Consider the following 17,856-nt stretch of genomic DNA (forward strand, 5'->3'; position numbering starts at 1 on the left):
TTGATAAATAAAATAGCAGCATACACTAGTTTCTTCTGCATGTCAGATGAGCAAAAAAAATACCATCCATTATTTACAGGTGCATCTCACTAAATTAGAATATCATCAAAAAGTTAATTTCAGCTCTTCAATACAAACAGTGAAACTCATATATTATATAGAGTCATTACAAACAGAGTGATCTATTTCAAATGTTTGTTTCTGTAAGGCTATGTGCCCACGATGCAGAAATGCTGCGGATTTTTTCCTGAGCGTTTCTGCATCTCCCTGGCAGAAAAAAACGCATGCGGATTGTACATGCGTTTTTCCTGCCAGGGACATGCGGATGTGAAGCGTTCTTCACTTGCATTTCCACATGCGGGTTCACAAGCGCTTTCCAAGCTATTAGCATCACTTTGAAAGTGCTTGTGACAGCTAGGTCACACTATATAAATCCATGCAAACAGCATGGATGTATATAGTGTGACCAGAGAGAGTGGTTAAAAATAAAAAAATAAACCTATACTTACCTTCCGATGGCCTCCCGAGACTTGCTGCGCTCCTGTGCTGGCTGCCGGCAGATCGCAGTACGCTGTACTGAAAAGACCTGCCGTCACATGACTGACGTCACCGCAGGTCCTTCAGTCCTGCATGATCTGTCGGCAAGAGAATAAGTCCAGGAGCCGTCGGAAGGTGAATATAATCTTTATTTTTTATTTTATTCTTTTTTTGATGTTACCTGGGTGTGGAGAGTCTCCTGTCCTCCACACACGGGTACCATCCGCACATTAGAACGCACCAATTACGCAAGTACAGATGCAGTCTTGCGGAATTGGCGCGTTCTAATGCAAGTCAATGGCGGCGAAAACGCAGCGCTTCCGCAAAATTAATGGACATGCCGCGGATTTTTGAGCGCAGCATAAACGCTGCGGAAAAATCCGCAGCATGGGCATTGAAAGTGCGGAATTGCATTGGAGACCATGGGGGAAGGTTTACCAAGCGTTTCCCAAGCGTTTACGCTGCGGAAATTCCGCAGCGTAAACGCTTGAAAAACGCATCGTGGGCACACAGCCTTAATGTTGATGATTATGGCTTACAGCCAATGAAAACACAAAAGTCATTATCTCAGAAAAGTAGAATACTTTATAACAACAGCTTGAACACTTTTTTTTTTTTAAATCCTTAATGTTGGCCTACTGAAATGTATGTTCAGTAAATGCACTCAATACTTGGTCGGGGCTCCTTTTGCATCAATTACTGCATCAATGCGGCGTGGCATGGAGGCGATCAGCCTGTGGCACTGCTGAGGTGTTATGGAAGCCCAGGTTGCTTTGATAGCAGCCTTCAGCTCGTCTGCATTGTTGGGTCTGGTGTCTCTCATCTTCCTCTTGACAATACCCCATAGATTCTCTATAATAGATTCTCTATGGGGTTAAGGTCAGGCGAGTTTGCTGGCCAATCAAGCACAGTGATACTGTTGTTTTTAAACCAGGTATTGGTACTTTTGGCAGTGTGGACAGGTGCCAAGATCTGCTGGAGAATTAAATTTCCATCTCCAAAAAGCTTGTCGGCAGAGGGAAGCATGAAGTGCTCTAAAATTTCCTGGTAGACGGCTGCGCTGACTTTGATCTTGATAAAACACAGTGGTCCTACACCAGCAGATGACATGGCTCCCCAAACCATCATTGATTGTGGAAACTTCACACTAGACCTCAAGCAGCTTGGATTGTGGCCTCTCCACTCTTCCTCCAGACTCTTGGACCTTGATTTCCAAATGAAAATTGGAACTCTGTGACCTTGTGGAGTGTGTCAATGCCTGCCTTCTGGACATCTGTCAAGTCAGCAGTCTTCCCCATGATTGTGGAGCCTACTGAAACAGACCAAGGGACCTTTTTAAAATGCTTAGGAAGCCTTTGCAGGTGTTTTTTGTTAATTATTTTAATTTACTGAGATAATGACTTTTGTGTTTTCATTGGCTGTAAGCCATAATCATCAACATTAACAGAAATAAACACTTGAAATAGATCACTCTGTGTGTAATGACTCTATATAATATATTCACTTTTTGTATTGAACAACTGAAATAAATTAACTTTTTGATGATATTCTAATTTAGTGAGATGCACCAGTATATGAATACATTGCAAGTTTTTAACATCGTTAACTAAATGGTCTTGCAAATCTTTAAAAGGGGTTGTCCACTACTCATAAGGACTGAAAATGGTTTGTCTGCTTGTAAAATTATAACACCTATACTCAGGGGCGGACATATCATTGGTGCAACCTGTGCGGCCGCACAGAGTCCCAAAGGATAAGGGGGCCCATTTCTACCTCCAAAGCAGGTGCAATTTTGCATTTTTAAGAGCTCTTGGGCTACAAAGGGACCATATGTTCTTGCATAGGGACCCTTTTCTATCTGTGTCCGCCAGTGCGTATACTCGCCTGTGGTGTCGGCACTGGTTCTCCCAGGAATTGCATAATATTGTTATTTCAAGCAATCCCTGTGGCCAATCAGTAGCCGCATCACTCCCCACCTTAGGACAAATCACATACATCCAAAGGAAATGAGAACAGCAGCAGCTCTGACTTCCTCCAGATGTATGTTTGCTCACAGGAGAGGAGAGTGACGCAGCTACTGATTGGCCACAGAGATCGCGTGACATAATGTCGCAATCCCAGATAGAGCCAGTGCTAACACCACTGAACCGGTGCCAGCACTGGAGGGGAATATAGGTGTTATTATTTTACAAGTGGGAAACATTAGGATTCAGAGGGGATTGTCCAAGTAGTGGATAACCCCTTTAATAGCTACTGCTGTAAAAACGAATTGCACACAGATGACAAGTGAGAAAAATATTGTTCGAGTTTTCTGGATGAAACTGACTATTTTTTATATGGACATGCGAATCTACCTTTGCAGGGTTTATCCACTACTTAGATACTGAAGACCAATCCTCGGAATAGGCCATCAATATGAGATCCTTGGGGGTCCATCACCTGGCACCTTCACCGAACAGTGTGAACAGTGTACAAAGCCAGAACAGCACAGCTCTCTACACTATAGTGGTCATTGTCAAATACTAAAGCTCACCTCCTATTGACTTCAATAGGAGCGAGCTGCAGTACCAGAGAATGGCCATAAGGCCACGGCCCCACTATCAGTATTTGGTCAGTATTTTTTCTCAGGAATGGGAGACAAAACCAGGGCTGTAGCGTCGGAGTCATGGAGTCGGTGTCCATTTTGGTGGAGTCTGAATCGGAGTCGGTATAAAAATGGACCGACTCCTAAAATATATAATAAATTGGGTACAGTAGTTCAATGCAGTTTGTGGGGAATATTTTTTCATAAAGAGTTTGGGAAAGTTATGAAATGTCCTATAAATGTCTGTCCTATTCCTGATCTAAGGGTCTAGACTTTTAGCTGAGATGAATCTGTGCTACAGTAAATGCATCACTTAAACATGAGCCATGTATGAGGGAGTAGGAGTCATGGAGTCGGTGTCATTGAAATTGAGGAGTCGGAGTTGAAGGTTTGGCTTACCGACTCCACAGCCCTGGCCAAAACCAGGAGTGGGTGATAAATGCAGAATTGGTGACTAGTTTCTATTATACCTTTTCTCTGATTGTTCCTCACCTGGCTTTGGCTCCCACTCCTGAAAAAAAATACTGTCCGAATACTTAGAGTGGGGCTGTGATGTTTCTGATCTGTACTCGGTTTACATCCACACACCGCTATAAACAGCTGGTCACTGGGATTGTCAGGTGTCAGACTCCCACAGATCCTATGGATAAGTCATCAATATATAAATAGATAACAAACCCTTTAAATGTTACTTTAGTTATATTTTTTAATCTAATTAGAACTAAAATTCTGTGTTGGTTAATATCAAATAAATATAGAGATTATAGCTCTGCTTTGTGATGAATTTCTAGCTCTGTGACCACCACTAGGGGGAGCCTACTGTGTACAGTTTAGCTATTGAACTCAACCATAATATGCAGTGATCTGAGCTCCCCATAGTGGTTGCTGCCAGCCTCAATAATTTCAACTCTAAAAGTGATATTCAACTTTACATCAAAAACATGGAGCCCTGAAGTGACCATAAGGCTAAGTGCCCACGATGCAGAAATGCTGCATATTTTTTCCGCTTCTCCCTGGCAAGAAAAACGCATGCGGATTTTACATGCGTTTTTCCTGCCAGGTAGAAGCGTTTGTCAAGCGTTTTTGCATGCATTTCTGCATGAGATTTTAGCATCACTTGGAAAAGTGCTTGACAACTTGGTCACACTATATAAATCCATGCAACCAGCATGGATTTATATAGTGTGACCAAGTAATAGTTAAAAAAAAAAAAGAAGACGAATGGTAAAAAATAAACATACTTACCTTCTGATGGCCCCCGGTCTCCTTCTCTGATGCGTCCGGTCTCCCCTGTGTCTCGCGGTTGTGAAAAAGGACCTTCCATGACGTCATTTAGTCATGTAACAGGTCACGCGACCACCAACGTCAGCGGTCGCGTGACCTGTCACATGACTAAATGACGTCATGGAAGGTCCTTTTACACAACCGCGAGCCGCCCAACACACCGGACGCATCGCTGAGGAGGCCGGGGGCCATCGGAAGGTAAGTATAATCTTTATTTTTTTATTTTAAATTCTTTTTTTTTTTTTTTTTTTTTTTTACAGGTACTATGGTACCCATGTCTGGATAAGAATCTCCTCTTCTACAAACCTGGGTACCATCCGCACATTGAATCGCTTCATATCCGCGCGTGCACATGTATGCGGATATCAAAAGTTTCAATGCAAGTCAATGGCGGCAATTACGCTGCATGTCCGCAAAATTAATGGACATGCTGCGTATTTTTCCGCAATGATAATCTGCTGTGGAAATTTCCGCAGCATATGCGCAGCACATGCGGATCATCATTGGGGACCATGGGGCACGTATTACCAAGCTTTTTCGCTGCGGAAATTCGAGGGAAAAAACGCATAGTGGGCACGCAGCCTAAAGATATATTAGTGAACTAAATCAGCAAATTTGTGGTACAAAAAGTAACAGTTTAAAGGTTTGCATTCCATCACTTTTCCTAAAGTTGGTGTTGTCATGAACTAAATTAGTGGGGAGCAAGGGTTAGGCAAAATGAGCTTATTCGCATTCAACAAAATGATTATCCTCTCGACTGTGACATGGATCAAAACCTGGCTTTTGGGGTGATTAAGGGGGGGGGGGGGGGGGGAGAAAAGATAATCATAAAAAGGAGTTGTTGTCGGTATACTTCCACTATGCCTAGCTTTTGCAATATTCTGATATACTGCTATGTGGCAAGTCTAAAATACAAGGTATATAAAGCAGGTGAATTAAGTATTGAACACATCACCAATTTTCTAAGTAAATAAATTTCAACATGAGATTCTCACCAGATGTCAGTAACAACCCATCCAATCCACACAGGCAAAGAAATCCATAAATGTCCATAAATTAAGTTGTGTAATAATGAAAAATGACACAGGGAAAATGTATTGAACACGGTTACTGAAATGTAATACTTCGAACAAAAGCCCTTGTTAGCGATGACAGCTTAAAAATTCCTCCTGTATAGAGAAACTAGTCGCATGCATTGCTCAGGTGTGATTTTGGCCCATTCTTCCACACAAACACTCTTCAAATCCTGAAGCTTTCAACGGCTCTTTCTACGAACTCTGGGCTTTTGTTCCTTCCATAAATTTTCTATTGGATTCATGACCAGTGATTGGCTGGGCCATTCTAGCAGCTTTATTTTCTCTCTCTGTGATCATGGTCTAGCTGAAATTTTGAGCCTCGTTCCATCTTCATCATCCTCGTAGTTGGCAGATTTTTTTTTAATCAAGAATGTCTCGTTACATTTGTCAATTCATCCTTCGTTCAATTACATGAAGTTCGCCAGTGCGGTATGCTGAAAAACAGCCCCACACCATGATGTGCCCACCTCCAAACTTCACTGTTAGTATGGATTTTTTGGGGGGGTGATATGCATTGCCTTTTGGCCTCCAAACATGGTGTGTATTATGGCACCAAAATAATTACATTTTGGTCATATCCGGACAGACTATATTCGCCCAGTATTTCGCAGACTTATCTAAATGTTGTTGAGTAAACTTTAAAACACGGTTGAACATGCTTTTTGTTCAGCAATGGAGTCTTGCATGTGAGCGTGCACATAGGCCATGGAGGTTGAGTGCATTACTTATAGTTTTCTTTGAAACAATTGTACCTGCTGATTCCAAGTCTTTCTGTAGCTCTCCCACAGATGGTCATTGGATCTTGGACAACTCTTCTGATAATTATTTTCACTTCTCGGTCTGAAATCTTGTGGGGAGCACCTGGTCGTGGCTGGTTTATGGTAAAATGATGTTCTTTCTACTTCTGGATTATGGCCCCAAAAGTGCTCACTGGAGCCTTCAGTAGTTTAGAAATTCTTCTGTAACCAATGCAATCAGTATGCTTTGCAACAATAAGGTTGAGAAGGTCTTGAGACAGCTCACTGGTTTTACCCATCATGAGATGTTTCATGTGTGACACCTTGGTAATGAGACAACTTTTTATAGGCCATCGGTTGAACCAGCTGATATTTTTCAGTAAGTAGTAGGATTGCTTTCTAATTACGGACAGATTTCAGCTGACGTCATGGCTTTCCATGGCTTTTTGCACCTCTCTTTCTTCATGTGTTCAATACTTTTTCCCTGTGTCATTTCTCATTATTACACAACTTAATTTATGGACATCTACGGTTTGATTTCTTTGCCTGTGTGGATTGGATGGGTTGTTACCGACATCTGGTGAGAATTTCATATCAATAGCAACTTTAGAATTATATTTACTTAGAAAATTGGTGAAGTGTTCAATACTTATTTCTCCCGCTGTAAGTGCATACTTGGTACATAAAAGTCCTATACATTAATACAGATATATTCTGCCATAGAATAGTAACAATCATTCCAGGTGCCTAAACTACATACTTTGGCAAGTAATATTTCCATAAGCTGGTAAAAGAATATTTCTGTATGTTCCATAAATTTACTACTCATGTTCCTAGAAATTCAGATTAATGTGATTCTACTGTGAATTATCACAAGATCAAAACTGATGACCCGCTATGTCATTTCCTAACAGGTACATACATAATGCTGCATATAAGCTCATTGTTACAGTTAGGTCCATATATATTTGGACAGAGACAACATTTTTCTAATTTTGGTTCTAGACATTACCACAATGAATTTTAAACAAAACAATTCAGATGCAGTTGAAGTTCAGACTTTCAGCTTTCATTTGAGGGTATCCACATTAAAATTGGATGAAGGGTTTAGGAGTTTCAGCTCCTTAAAATGTGCCACCCTGTTTTTAAAGGGACCAAAAGTAATTGGACAGAATAAATAATTGTAAATAAAATGTTCATTTCTAGTACTTGGTTGAAAACCCTTTGTTGGCAATGACTTGCCTGAAGTCTTGAACCCATGGACATCACCAGACGCTGCGTTTCCTCCTTTTTGATGCTCTGCCAGGCCTTCACTGCGGTGGTTTTCAGTTGCTGTTTGTTTGTGGGCCTTTCTGTCAGAAGTTTAATCTTTAACAAGTGAAATGCATGCTCAATTGGGTTGAGATCAGGTGACCGACTTGGCCATTCAAGAATATTCCACTTCTTTGCTTTAATAAACTCCTGGGTTGCTTTGGCTTTATGTTTTGGGTCATTGTCCATCTGTAGTATGAAACGACGACCAATCAGTTTGGCTGCATTTGGCTGGATCTGAACACACAGTATGGCTCTGAATTCATTCGGCTTCTTCTGTCCTGTGTCACATCATCAATAAACACTAGTGACCCAGTGCCACTGGCAGCCATGCATGCCCAAGCCATCACACTGCCTCCGCCGTGTTTTACAGATGATGTGGTATGCTTTGAATCATGAGCTGTACCACACCTTCGCCATACTTTTCTCTTTCCATCATTCTGGTAGAGGTTCATCTTGGTTTCATCTGTCCAAAGAATGTTCTTCCAGAACTGTGCTGGCTTTTTTAGATGTTTTTTTAGCAAAGTCCAGTCTAGCCTTTTTATTCTTGATGCTTATGAGTGGCTTGCACCATGCAGTGAACCCTCTGTATTTACTTTCATGTAGTCTTCTCTTTATGGTAGATTTGGATATTGATACGCCTACCTCCTGGAGAGTGTTGTTTACTTGGTTGGCTGTTGTGAAGGGGTTTCTCTTCACCATGGAGATTATTCTGTGATCATCCACCACTGTTGTCTTCCGTGGGCGCTCAGGTCTTTTTGCATTGATGAGTTCACCAGTGCTTTCTCTCTTTCTCAGGATGTACCAAACTGTAGATTTTGCCACTCCTAATATTGTAGCAATTTCTCGGATGGGTTTTTTCTGTTTTTGCAGCTTAAGGATGGCTTGTTTCACCTGCATGGAGAGCTCCTTTGACCGCATGTTTACTTCACAGCAAAACCTTCCAAATGCAAGCACCACACCTCAAATCAACTCCAGGCCTTTTATCTGCTTAATTGAAAATGACATAACGAAGGGATTGCCCACACCTGTCCATGAAATAGCCTTGGAGTCAATTGTCCAATTACTTTTGGTCCCTTTAAAAACAGGGTGGCACATGTTAAGGAGCTGAAACTCCTAAACCCTTCATCCAATTTTAATGTGAATACCCTCAAATGAAAGCTGAGAGTCTGAACTTCAACTGCATCTGAATTGTTTTGTTTAAAATTCACTGTGGTAATGTCTAGAACCAAAATTAGAAAAATGTTGTCTCTGTCCAAATATATATGGATTTAACTGTATATACAGCTGTGATAACAGAACCAGAGAAATCAGTGGGGCCCTACTCTTTCTGTATGCCTCTTACTGGTAAATCCTCAGTATAAGGTAATTATTTAGGAGATTTCAACCATCTGAACATTGTGCACATTAAAGGGACTGTCAGCACAGAATGACTGTTCAAACTAAGTACAAGCGCTAAGTGGATCATGGCATGGCCCATCATTTCAGTGCACCTTCCCACCGGCTTGTTTAACCCTCTATCTCCACCCTAGAGATCACCAGTTTTGAAGGTGTTCCCTGTTCTAAGTAGTTCAGATAAGCCAAAGATATCCAGGAAAAAAGAATGAATGGAGAGTTGGATCTCACCATTCAAGTCCACAGCATTTTGGCATTTGTAAAAACAGCCATACAAGTTGGCAGCTGTCTCTGTAACTATAAAAAGACCTGGACATACAAAATCCTGCAATGTGCTGCCATCTCTCCATCTACAGTTGAAACGAGAAGTTCCCATACACTATATAAGAAGACGCATATGCATCTTTTTCTCAATATCTGACATTTAGTCAGAATAAACATTTCCTGTTTTAGGTCAATTAGGATTACCATAATTTTTAATATTTGCCAAATGCCAGAATAATATGAGAGAGAGAATATTTTAAGGCATTTTTATTACTTACTGCAAAGTCAAAAGTTTACATACATTTCATTAGTATTTGGTACCATTGCCCTTAAACTGAATGACTTGGGTCAAACGTTTTGGATATCCTTCCACCACCTTCTCACAATAGTTGGTCAGAATTTGGCCCCATTCCTCCTGACAAAACTGATATAACTGATCCAGGTTTGTAGGTCGCCTTGCACGTACCTGCCTTTTCAGCTTTGCCCATAAATTTTCAATAGGATTGAGATCAGGGCTTTGTGATGGCCACTCCAAAACATTGACTTTGTTATCCTTAAGCCACTTTGTTACCATTTTGGCAGTATGCTTCGGGTCATTGTCCATTTGGAAGACCTATTTCCGCCCAAGCTTTAGCTTCCTGGCTGTTGTCTTGAGATGTTGCTTCAGTCTTGCCACATAATCTTCTTTTCTCATGATGCCATCTATTTTGTTAAGTGCACCAGTCCTTCCTGCATCAAAATAACCCCACAACATTATGCTGCCACCCCCGTGTTTCACAGTTGGGATGGTGTTCTTAGGCTTCCAAGCTTTTCTCTTTTTCCTCCAAACGTAACGATGGTCATTATGCCCAAAAAGTAAAAATTTTAGTTTCATCAGACAACAGGACATGTCTCCAAAAATTAAGGTCTTTCTTCCTGTGTGCATTTGCAAACATTAATCTGGCATTTTTATGTTTCTTTTGGAGTAATGGTTTCTTCCTGGTAGAGTGGCCTTTCAGTCCATGTTGATACAGTACTCGTTTCACTGTGGATATTGACACAATCTTAAGAGCTTCTGCCATCATCTTCACAAGGTCTTTTGCTTTTGTCCTTGGGTTGATATGCACATATCGGAGCAAAGCACGTTCATCTCTGGGACACAGAACCCGTCTCCTTCCTGAGCAGTATGATGGCTGAACATTCCCATCTTGTTTGTGCTTTCGTCTAATTGTTTGTACAGATGAACAAGGCATCTTCCGGTATCTTAAAATTGTACCCAAGGATGAGCAAGACTTCTGCAAGTCCACAATTCTCTTCCAGATATCTTGGCTGATTTCTTTAGACTTTCCCATTATGCTACACAAAGAAGCAGTGTGTTTCAGGTGTGCATAAAAATACATCCACAGGTATGTCTCTAACTCAGATGTTGCCAAAAAAACAGAAGCTTCCAGACACATGACATCATATGGGCAGTCCAGAATTGTTTAAAGGCATAGTAATCTTAGCGTATGTAAACTTTTGACTTTGCAGTAAGTAATAAAAATGCCTTAAAAAATTCTCTCTCTCTCATTATTCTGGCATTTGGCAAATATTAAAAATGATGGTTATCCTAATTGACCTAAAATCGGGAAAGGTTTATTCTGATTTTATGTCAGATATTGAGAAAAAGATGCATATGTGTCTTTTTATACTGTGTATGTACTGTAAATACTGGTTTCAACTGTATATGAATATGGCCAACTTGCTCATATGCAGTAACAAGCATCAGACCTCTGCAACAAGAGCCGACGCCAGGCTCTTGTTGCAGAGGTTTTTTCACTCTTAGCCTGGCTCTCTTATGGGGGCACTGATGCAGCCTAGCATCTGAAAAGTTTTTCAACATGCACAGTCTGCAACATGTCACCATTTCCCATCTCCAAAAGATAGATATATGCATATATGTTACATCCCCACCCCACTATTAAAGGTTATCTGTTAGCAGGATTTCACATCCCAAAATACAACTTGAAAAAAGGTGCAAAGCATCTGATGAATCTGTTGCAAATCAAAGTCATAAGTATTCATGCCAAAAATACTGTTAATCTCTGACTGATTAATATGCCCAGCGACATCATGGAGTTGCAGTTCGACATACATAGTCATGACGTTGCTAGGACCTAATAATTTGAAGGGACGTCCAGGACTGGCAGCTATTAGGCAGTTTGCAGTGTTCTGCCACAGAGTAACATGGTAATTTGGCTGCAAATCACTTTGCTCATCTATGGGTTCCAAAATTTTTCAATTTTTCAAACTTTGTATGACATTTTGTATGCCTTTTTGCATAGACACATACATATATATTTATTTATTTCAAGAACACATGAAAATAATTTTTTTTTTTTTAAACAAGAAAATGTTTTTCCCCACAAAGGAAAGGAGGTGGTTGCTTAAGCAACATGTAGCATTTACCATAGAGAATGCTTATAGTAGCAGTATTTTAATTCCATTTACAGAGCCTGATATTGGGAAATACTGCGTTGGGTTGTAAAGGAATACCTATTTAGGGTTGAGAATAACATCTGTTTTATATAAGAACTGGCTTCTCATTAATACAAATGAACGAGCAGTTTTCAACTTGAGGCCCCCCATTGGTAACACTGTAGAAGAGAACTGTACAAGTGATGACGAAAAACCGTACAGCGCTACAGAACAAGTCGGCATTATATGAGTGATGGAAAATAACACTGAACACATCTGCCATCATGATAATTGTGAATACATGGTAAAAAAAAATAAATAAAATTATGCATTATTTTCATTAATTGTGCTGTCAAAGTCATCAGCGGCGTGATCATGTGGCTCATGGTGACATTTCCAACCGGCATTGATCAAAAGAACCGTCACTGGCCAACAATAACACCCCCCTACGCCGGCATCGACGGATCGTAAAGATGGAAATGTCAGGCAGATCCTCGGCCATGACTTCAAACCACTTAAATTGTTTATCAGTGATTTAGAAAGTTAGTAGTAATTCAAGTCTGTGATTCACTGCTACCATAAAGGGCTTGTCTAATATTAGAAAAACATGGCTGCCTTCTTTAAAAACAAACAACAATTCCCCATCATTAGTTGTATATGGTATTGCAGCTCAGCTCTATTCACTTCAATGGGGCCTAACTGTAATGCCAGATGCAACCCACAGTCAGGGATGACGCAATTTATGCAAGAATGAAGCCATGCTCTTCTAATCCTGAACAAAAGGATTCTAGGGCTTAAAGCACCACTCCAGCAGTATTTTTTTTATTGCAGTGCTGGAGTGGTGCAACTAATGCAAGTTTCCTGACCTTAGTATTATACTCAACATCCGCCGTCTTGGATCTGTTACCAGTGCCACTCTCGTCTTGATGCGCCATCTTGTGACTGACCGAAGTCAGAGGTAATGCAATGCAAGTCTATGAGCGCCCCCGTTGTGGCTCTCAGACTTAAAGGGAACCTGTCAAGTCCTAGTTGCTATGTACACTTCCCCCATAGCGTTGTTAGTGATGCAATGTGCATCTCTAACAAGCTGTTTTCAAGAAAATCGGTGGTAGTATAATGATGTTATAACGTTTTATATACTTTATCATACCTGCTCATATTCAGTCATAGGGGTGTGATTCTCACATTCAGTCATGGAAGGGCGCAGCATTTAGTTAGTGCTGGCGCCGCCCATGACATTTGAACACTGCTCCTGGCAAGCGCTGGGTTTGTGGGGCGCATGCGCATTTCCACACGTCGGGCCCCTGGTCCGGCGCATGCGCACTGAGGCTGTGTGATTACCGGCTTCAATGCGCATGCGCTGTGACCTGTGGCTCCTGGCGCGTGAGAAGTCAATGTATCTTGCGGTCACCACTGCAGCGTCACTGCGCAATTAGAAACAAGTGCACAAATTCTGCATTTATCACCCACTCCTGAGAAATAATACTGACCGAATACGGATTGTGGGGCTGTGGCCTTAGACAGATCAGAGACTTTAGGAAAAATATATTACCAAAAAGCAGATGAGAGTTGTACCTCCCCGTACGACTGAGAAAGGCGATTGCATTGGTACTGTTCTTGCTACTTTTAGGATCACGCCTATTAAGAGATATTTTCTTTGTGAAATTGTAAAAGATAAAAATTGTCCCTTTCGTCAATTCATATTGATTAAACTCTACGCAAATCTATAGAACAGCACACGGCACGTTCTCCGTCCTGCCAGAACATCTCTCGTCTACGTTATATAATGGGACTGTGTCTACGCCAGGGCCCAGGCAGCCACATCTTCTAGAATATTCATCTGATACAACTTGTTTCCACCCGTATAGCGGAAAGAATGACAGCGACATAAGGCCAACTGCACACAACGTTAACATCTACGTGGACTCGGTGAACCGGCCGCAGTCGCCCCAGATCTGTCTACACTCGGCAGAGGCATTTAGGCGAGTCCTCGGCTCTGGCTGCGGACACTAGGCCAGATCAAGCAGCTGACTGGAGGGGGAGGAGAAGGCACAGAGCCGCTTGGAGAATTCAATTAACCCCCTGCAGCAAGCAGTCGGCCTGAGCGGCTTTACATAACTACAAACAACCCCTAAAAGAAACCCCCAACACAGCACAATCTAACATGGAGAGAATAACAGGCAGTAGGAGGCGCATGGAGAGGCACTAGGGATCCTCCATTTGGGGTTTTCTGTGCATTACACCCTAAATTGGATATAAGCATCTAGAAGCAACACTGGTAAAACACCCACCAAAGCCCATGTGGGGGCCCATATCGGATCCCGGGGCCCAGGTATCCAGTTAGATCTATCGGCTCAATTGTTTCTAGATTTATCAAACAATCATTCTATAACTGAAACAATGTATCACACAACACACAAGACGTGTAAGCATGCGGCACAGCCCTTTGTTCTAGGCTATGGATCGGCAAAGGCAATTTAGTGACTATTTGTACCAAAAAAAATTCATCAATAAATTGGGGGGACACAGCTGTAAGTTTTGTTGTACAACAGTCACACTCCATAGAAGTCTTCTCAACTACACAATAGGCACAAGACCAACCCGCCGACCCCAACACTTGGTGACAAGCAACCTCTCCATTCAGTCGCATGTGCTATGTGGCTCAATGCTGGTGACCTGGTCAAGTTGCTGACACTTAGCCTGGGGGGGCAGCAGCAATGTGCAAAACCAATTTACAATGAAAATGACCAATGCAATTTTCATTTCACATTGCAAGCCACAGCCTTCTGTACAGTGTGTGCCCGGCTAACCCATGGCACTGCCAAGTCATTGGCACATATAAGCCATGTTCACTGCAGCCAGCCCCCCAGACAGTGGTGATGCCCCCCTAGACTTCCCAGGCCTCCCACCACCCCGATGAGCAGACCTGTTTTCTTCTGGTGTGTTTCCTGCTGCTGTAGGGCGTGTTTCTGCTCATGTTTTATCGGCTTTGGCTGGTACTTGGCGCTGCCCTCTGCTCCATGCTGCAGGCTGGCCGTGTAGTAGTAGTAGCTGGGCGATGAGTGCAGATGATGGTGGTGGTGGTGCTGCTGGTGCTGCTGCTGCTGTGGGCCAGGCTGCTCCTCCATTGAAAGTGTCTGCTCCCCCTGTGCTGGCTGCAGAGCACACAGCCCCTCTCTGGATGTGGGGCGCAGATGTTCCTCCTCCACTCAGGCCCAGCCGGTTGGTTCAGGCACTTTCTAGAAACGATTGACTGTCTCTCTCCAGCAATCAGGCATCTCCAAGTGCCCGTGTTCTCCTCCCCCGGCCCTCTGTGCTGCCTCCCCCATGGCTCCCCTCCCCGCACTCAGCTTCTGCAACCTCACAGGGCTGGGCTTCAACGTCAGCACTATGGCTGCCACTATGTGCAACAGCAACCCTGTACACACAGCAGCCACAGGGCAGGAGGCAGAGGACTACTCCCCTCACTAGACTCAGTCTCAACACCTACCATCCTCGCCAAACTGTTTTCTTTCTCAGCTGATTTGTGCTTGAAAAAAAAGACACCGACAATGTGTACTGGAGTATGCACATAATGCTGTGATCTCCATAATACTATCATACACCACAATGCTGTCATCATGTACTGTGAACACCATGTTACTACAGTGCCATATACAATACATAACACTCATATACACCATAACACTATCATATACACACCACAATGCTGTCATCATGTACTGTGAACACCATGTTACTACAGTGCCATATACAATACATAACACTCATATACACCATAACACTATCATATACACATCACAATGCTGTCATCATATACTTTGCACACCATGTTACTACAGTGCCATATACAATACATAACACTCATATACACACCACAATGCTGTCATCATGTACAGTGCACACCATGTTACTACAGTGCCATATACAATACATAGGATTGTGGTGTGTATATGAGTGTTATGTATTGTATATGGCACTGTAGTAACATGGTGTGCAAAGTATATGATGACAGCATTGTGGTGTGTATTTGATAGTATTATGGTGTATGAGTGTTATGTATTGTATATGGCACTGTAGTAACATGGTGTGCACAGTATATGATGACAGCATTGTGGTGTGTATATGATAGTGTTGTTATGTATTGTATATGGCACTGTAGTAACATGGTGTGCACAGTATATGATGACAGCATTGTGGTGTGTATATGATAGTGTTATGGTGTATATGAGTGTTATGTATTGTTTATGGCACTGTAGTAACATGGTGTGCACAGTATATGATGACAGCATTGTGGTGTGTATATGAGTGTTGTCATCATATACTGTGCACACCATGTTACTACAGTGCCATAAACAATACATAACACTCATATACACACCACAATGCTGTCATCATATACTGTGCACACCATGTTACTACAGTGCCATAAACAATACATAACACTCATATACACACCACAATGCTGTCATCATATACTGTGCACACCATGTTACTACAGTGCCATATACAATACATAACACTCATATATACACCACAATGCTGTCATCATATACTGTGCCCACCATGCTACTACAGTGCCATATACAATACATAACACTCATATACAGTGCTGGCCAAAAGTATTGGCACCCCTGCAATTCTGTCAGATAATACTCAGTTTCTTCCTGAAAATGATTGCAATCACAAATTCTTTGGTATTATTATCTTCATTTAATTTGTCTTCAATGGAAAAAAACACGAAAAGAATTGTCCTAAAGCCAAATTGGATATAATTCCACACCAAACCTAAAAAAGGGGGGTGGACAAAAGTATTGGCACCCTTTGAAAAATCATGCGATGCTTCTCTAATTCGTGTAATTAACAGCACCTGTAACTTACCTGTGGCACCTAACAGGTGTTGGTAATAACTAAATCACACTTGCAGCCAGTTAACATGGATTAAAGTTGACTCAACCTCTGTCCTGTGTCATTGTGTGTACCACATTGAGCGTGGAGAAACGAAAGAAGACCAAAGAACTGTCTGAGGACTTGAGAAACCAAATTGTGAGGAAGCATGAGCAATCTCAAGGCTACAAGTCCATCTCCAAAGACCTGAATGTTCCTGTGTCTTCCGTGCGCAGTGTCATCAAGAAGTTTAAAGCCCATGGCACTGTGGCTAACCTCCCTAGATGTGGACGGAAAAGAAAAATTGATGAGAGATTTCAACGCAAGATTGTGCGGATGGTGGATAAAGAACCTCGACTAACATCCAAACAAGTTCAAGCATCACATGATTTTTCAAAGGGTGCCAATACTTTTGTCCACCCCCTTTTTTAGGTTTGGTGTGGAATTATATCCAATTTGGCTTTAGGACAATTCTTTTCGTGTTTTTTTTTCATTGAAGACAAATTAAATGAAGAGAATAATACCAAAGAATTTGTGATTGCAATCATTTTCAGGAAGAAACTGAGTATTATCTGACAGAATTGCAGGGGTGCCAATACTTTTGGCCAGCACTGTATATGAGTGTTATGTATTGTATATGGCACTGTAGTAGCATGGTGTGCACAGTATATGATGACAGCATTGTGGTGTGTATATGAGTGTTATGTATTGTTTATGGCACTGTAGTAACATGGTGTGCACAGTATATGATGACAGCATTGTGGTGTGTATATGAGTGTTATGTATTGTTTATGGCACTGTAGTAACATGGTGTGCACAGTATATGATGACAACACTCATATACACACCACAATGCTGTCATCATGTACTGTGCACACCATGTTACTACAGTGCCATATACAATACATAACACTCATACACCATAACACTATCATATACACATCACAATGCTGTCATCATGTACTGTGCACACCATGTTACTACAGTGCCATATACAATATATAACACTCATACACCATAACACTATCATATACACACCACAATGCTGTCATCATGTACTGTGCACACCATGTTACTACAGTGCCATATACAATACATAACAACACTATCATATACACATAACACTGTCATATATACAACATAACACTATCATATAACCTACACAACATTATTGTATACACTATATAACACTATCTTATATAGAAGATCAGATTATCATATAAACACATAACACGGTCATGTACACATAAAAACACTATCATATATACAACATAAAAGTATGATATACACATAATAACACAATCATACGGTATACATACAAAACTGTCATATTACCTACATATCA

The 17,856-nt window shown here is 41.5% G+C and overlaps 1 protein-coding gene across 1 annotated transcript in view; it reads right to left on the reverse strand.

The window, feature by feature from the left end:
- Positions 1-14,959, reverse strand: part of NUFIP2 (nuclear FMR1 interacting protein 2) — a 31,960-nt gene extending 17,001 nt beyond the window's left edge. Inside the window, exon 1 of the mRNA XM_073667937.1 lies at positions 14,551-14,959. Coding sequence (XP_073524038.1) covers positions 14,551-14,752 — 202 coding nt within the window. The 5' untranslated portion in view covers positions 14,753-14,959. The remainder of the gene's footprint in view (positions 1-14,550) is intronic.
- Positions 14,960-17,856: the final 2,897 nt, after the last annotated feature.

The sequence above is a fragment of the Phyllobates terribilis genome, unplaced genomic scaffold (assembly GCF_046119375.1).
Source record: "Phyllobates terribilis strain yellow unplaced genomic scaffold, ASM4611937v1 Scaffold_2__4_contigs__length_985480577, whole genome shotgun sequence".
Lineage (NCBI taxonomy): Eukaryota > Metazoa > Chordata > Amphibia > Anura > Dendrobatidae > Phyllobates > Phyllobates terribilis.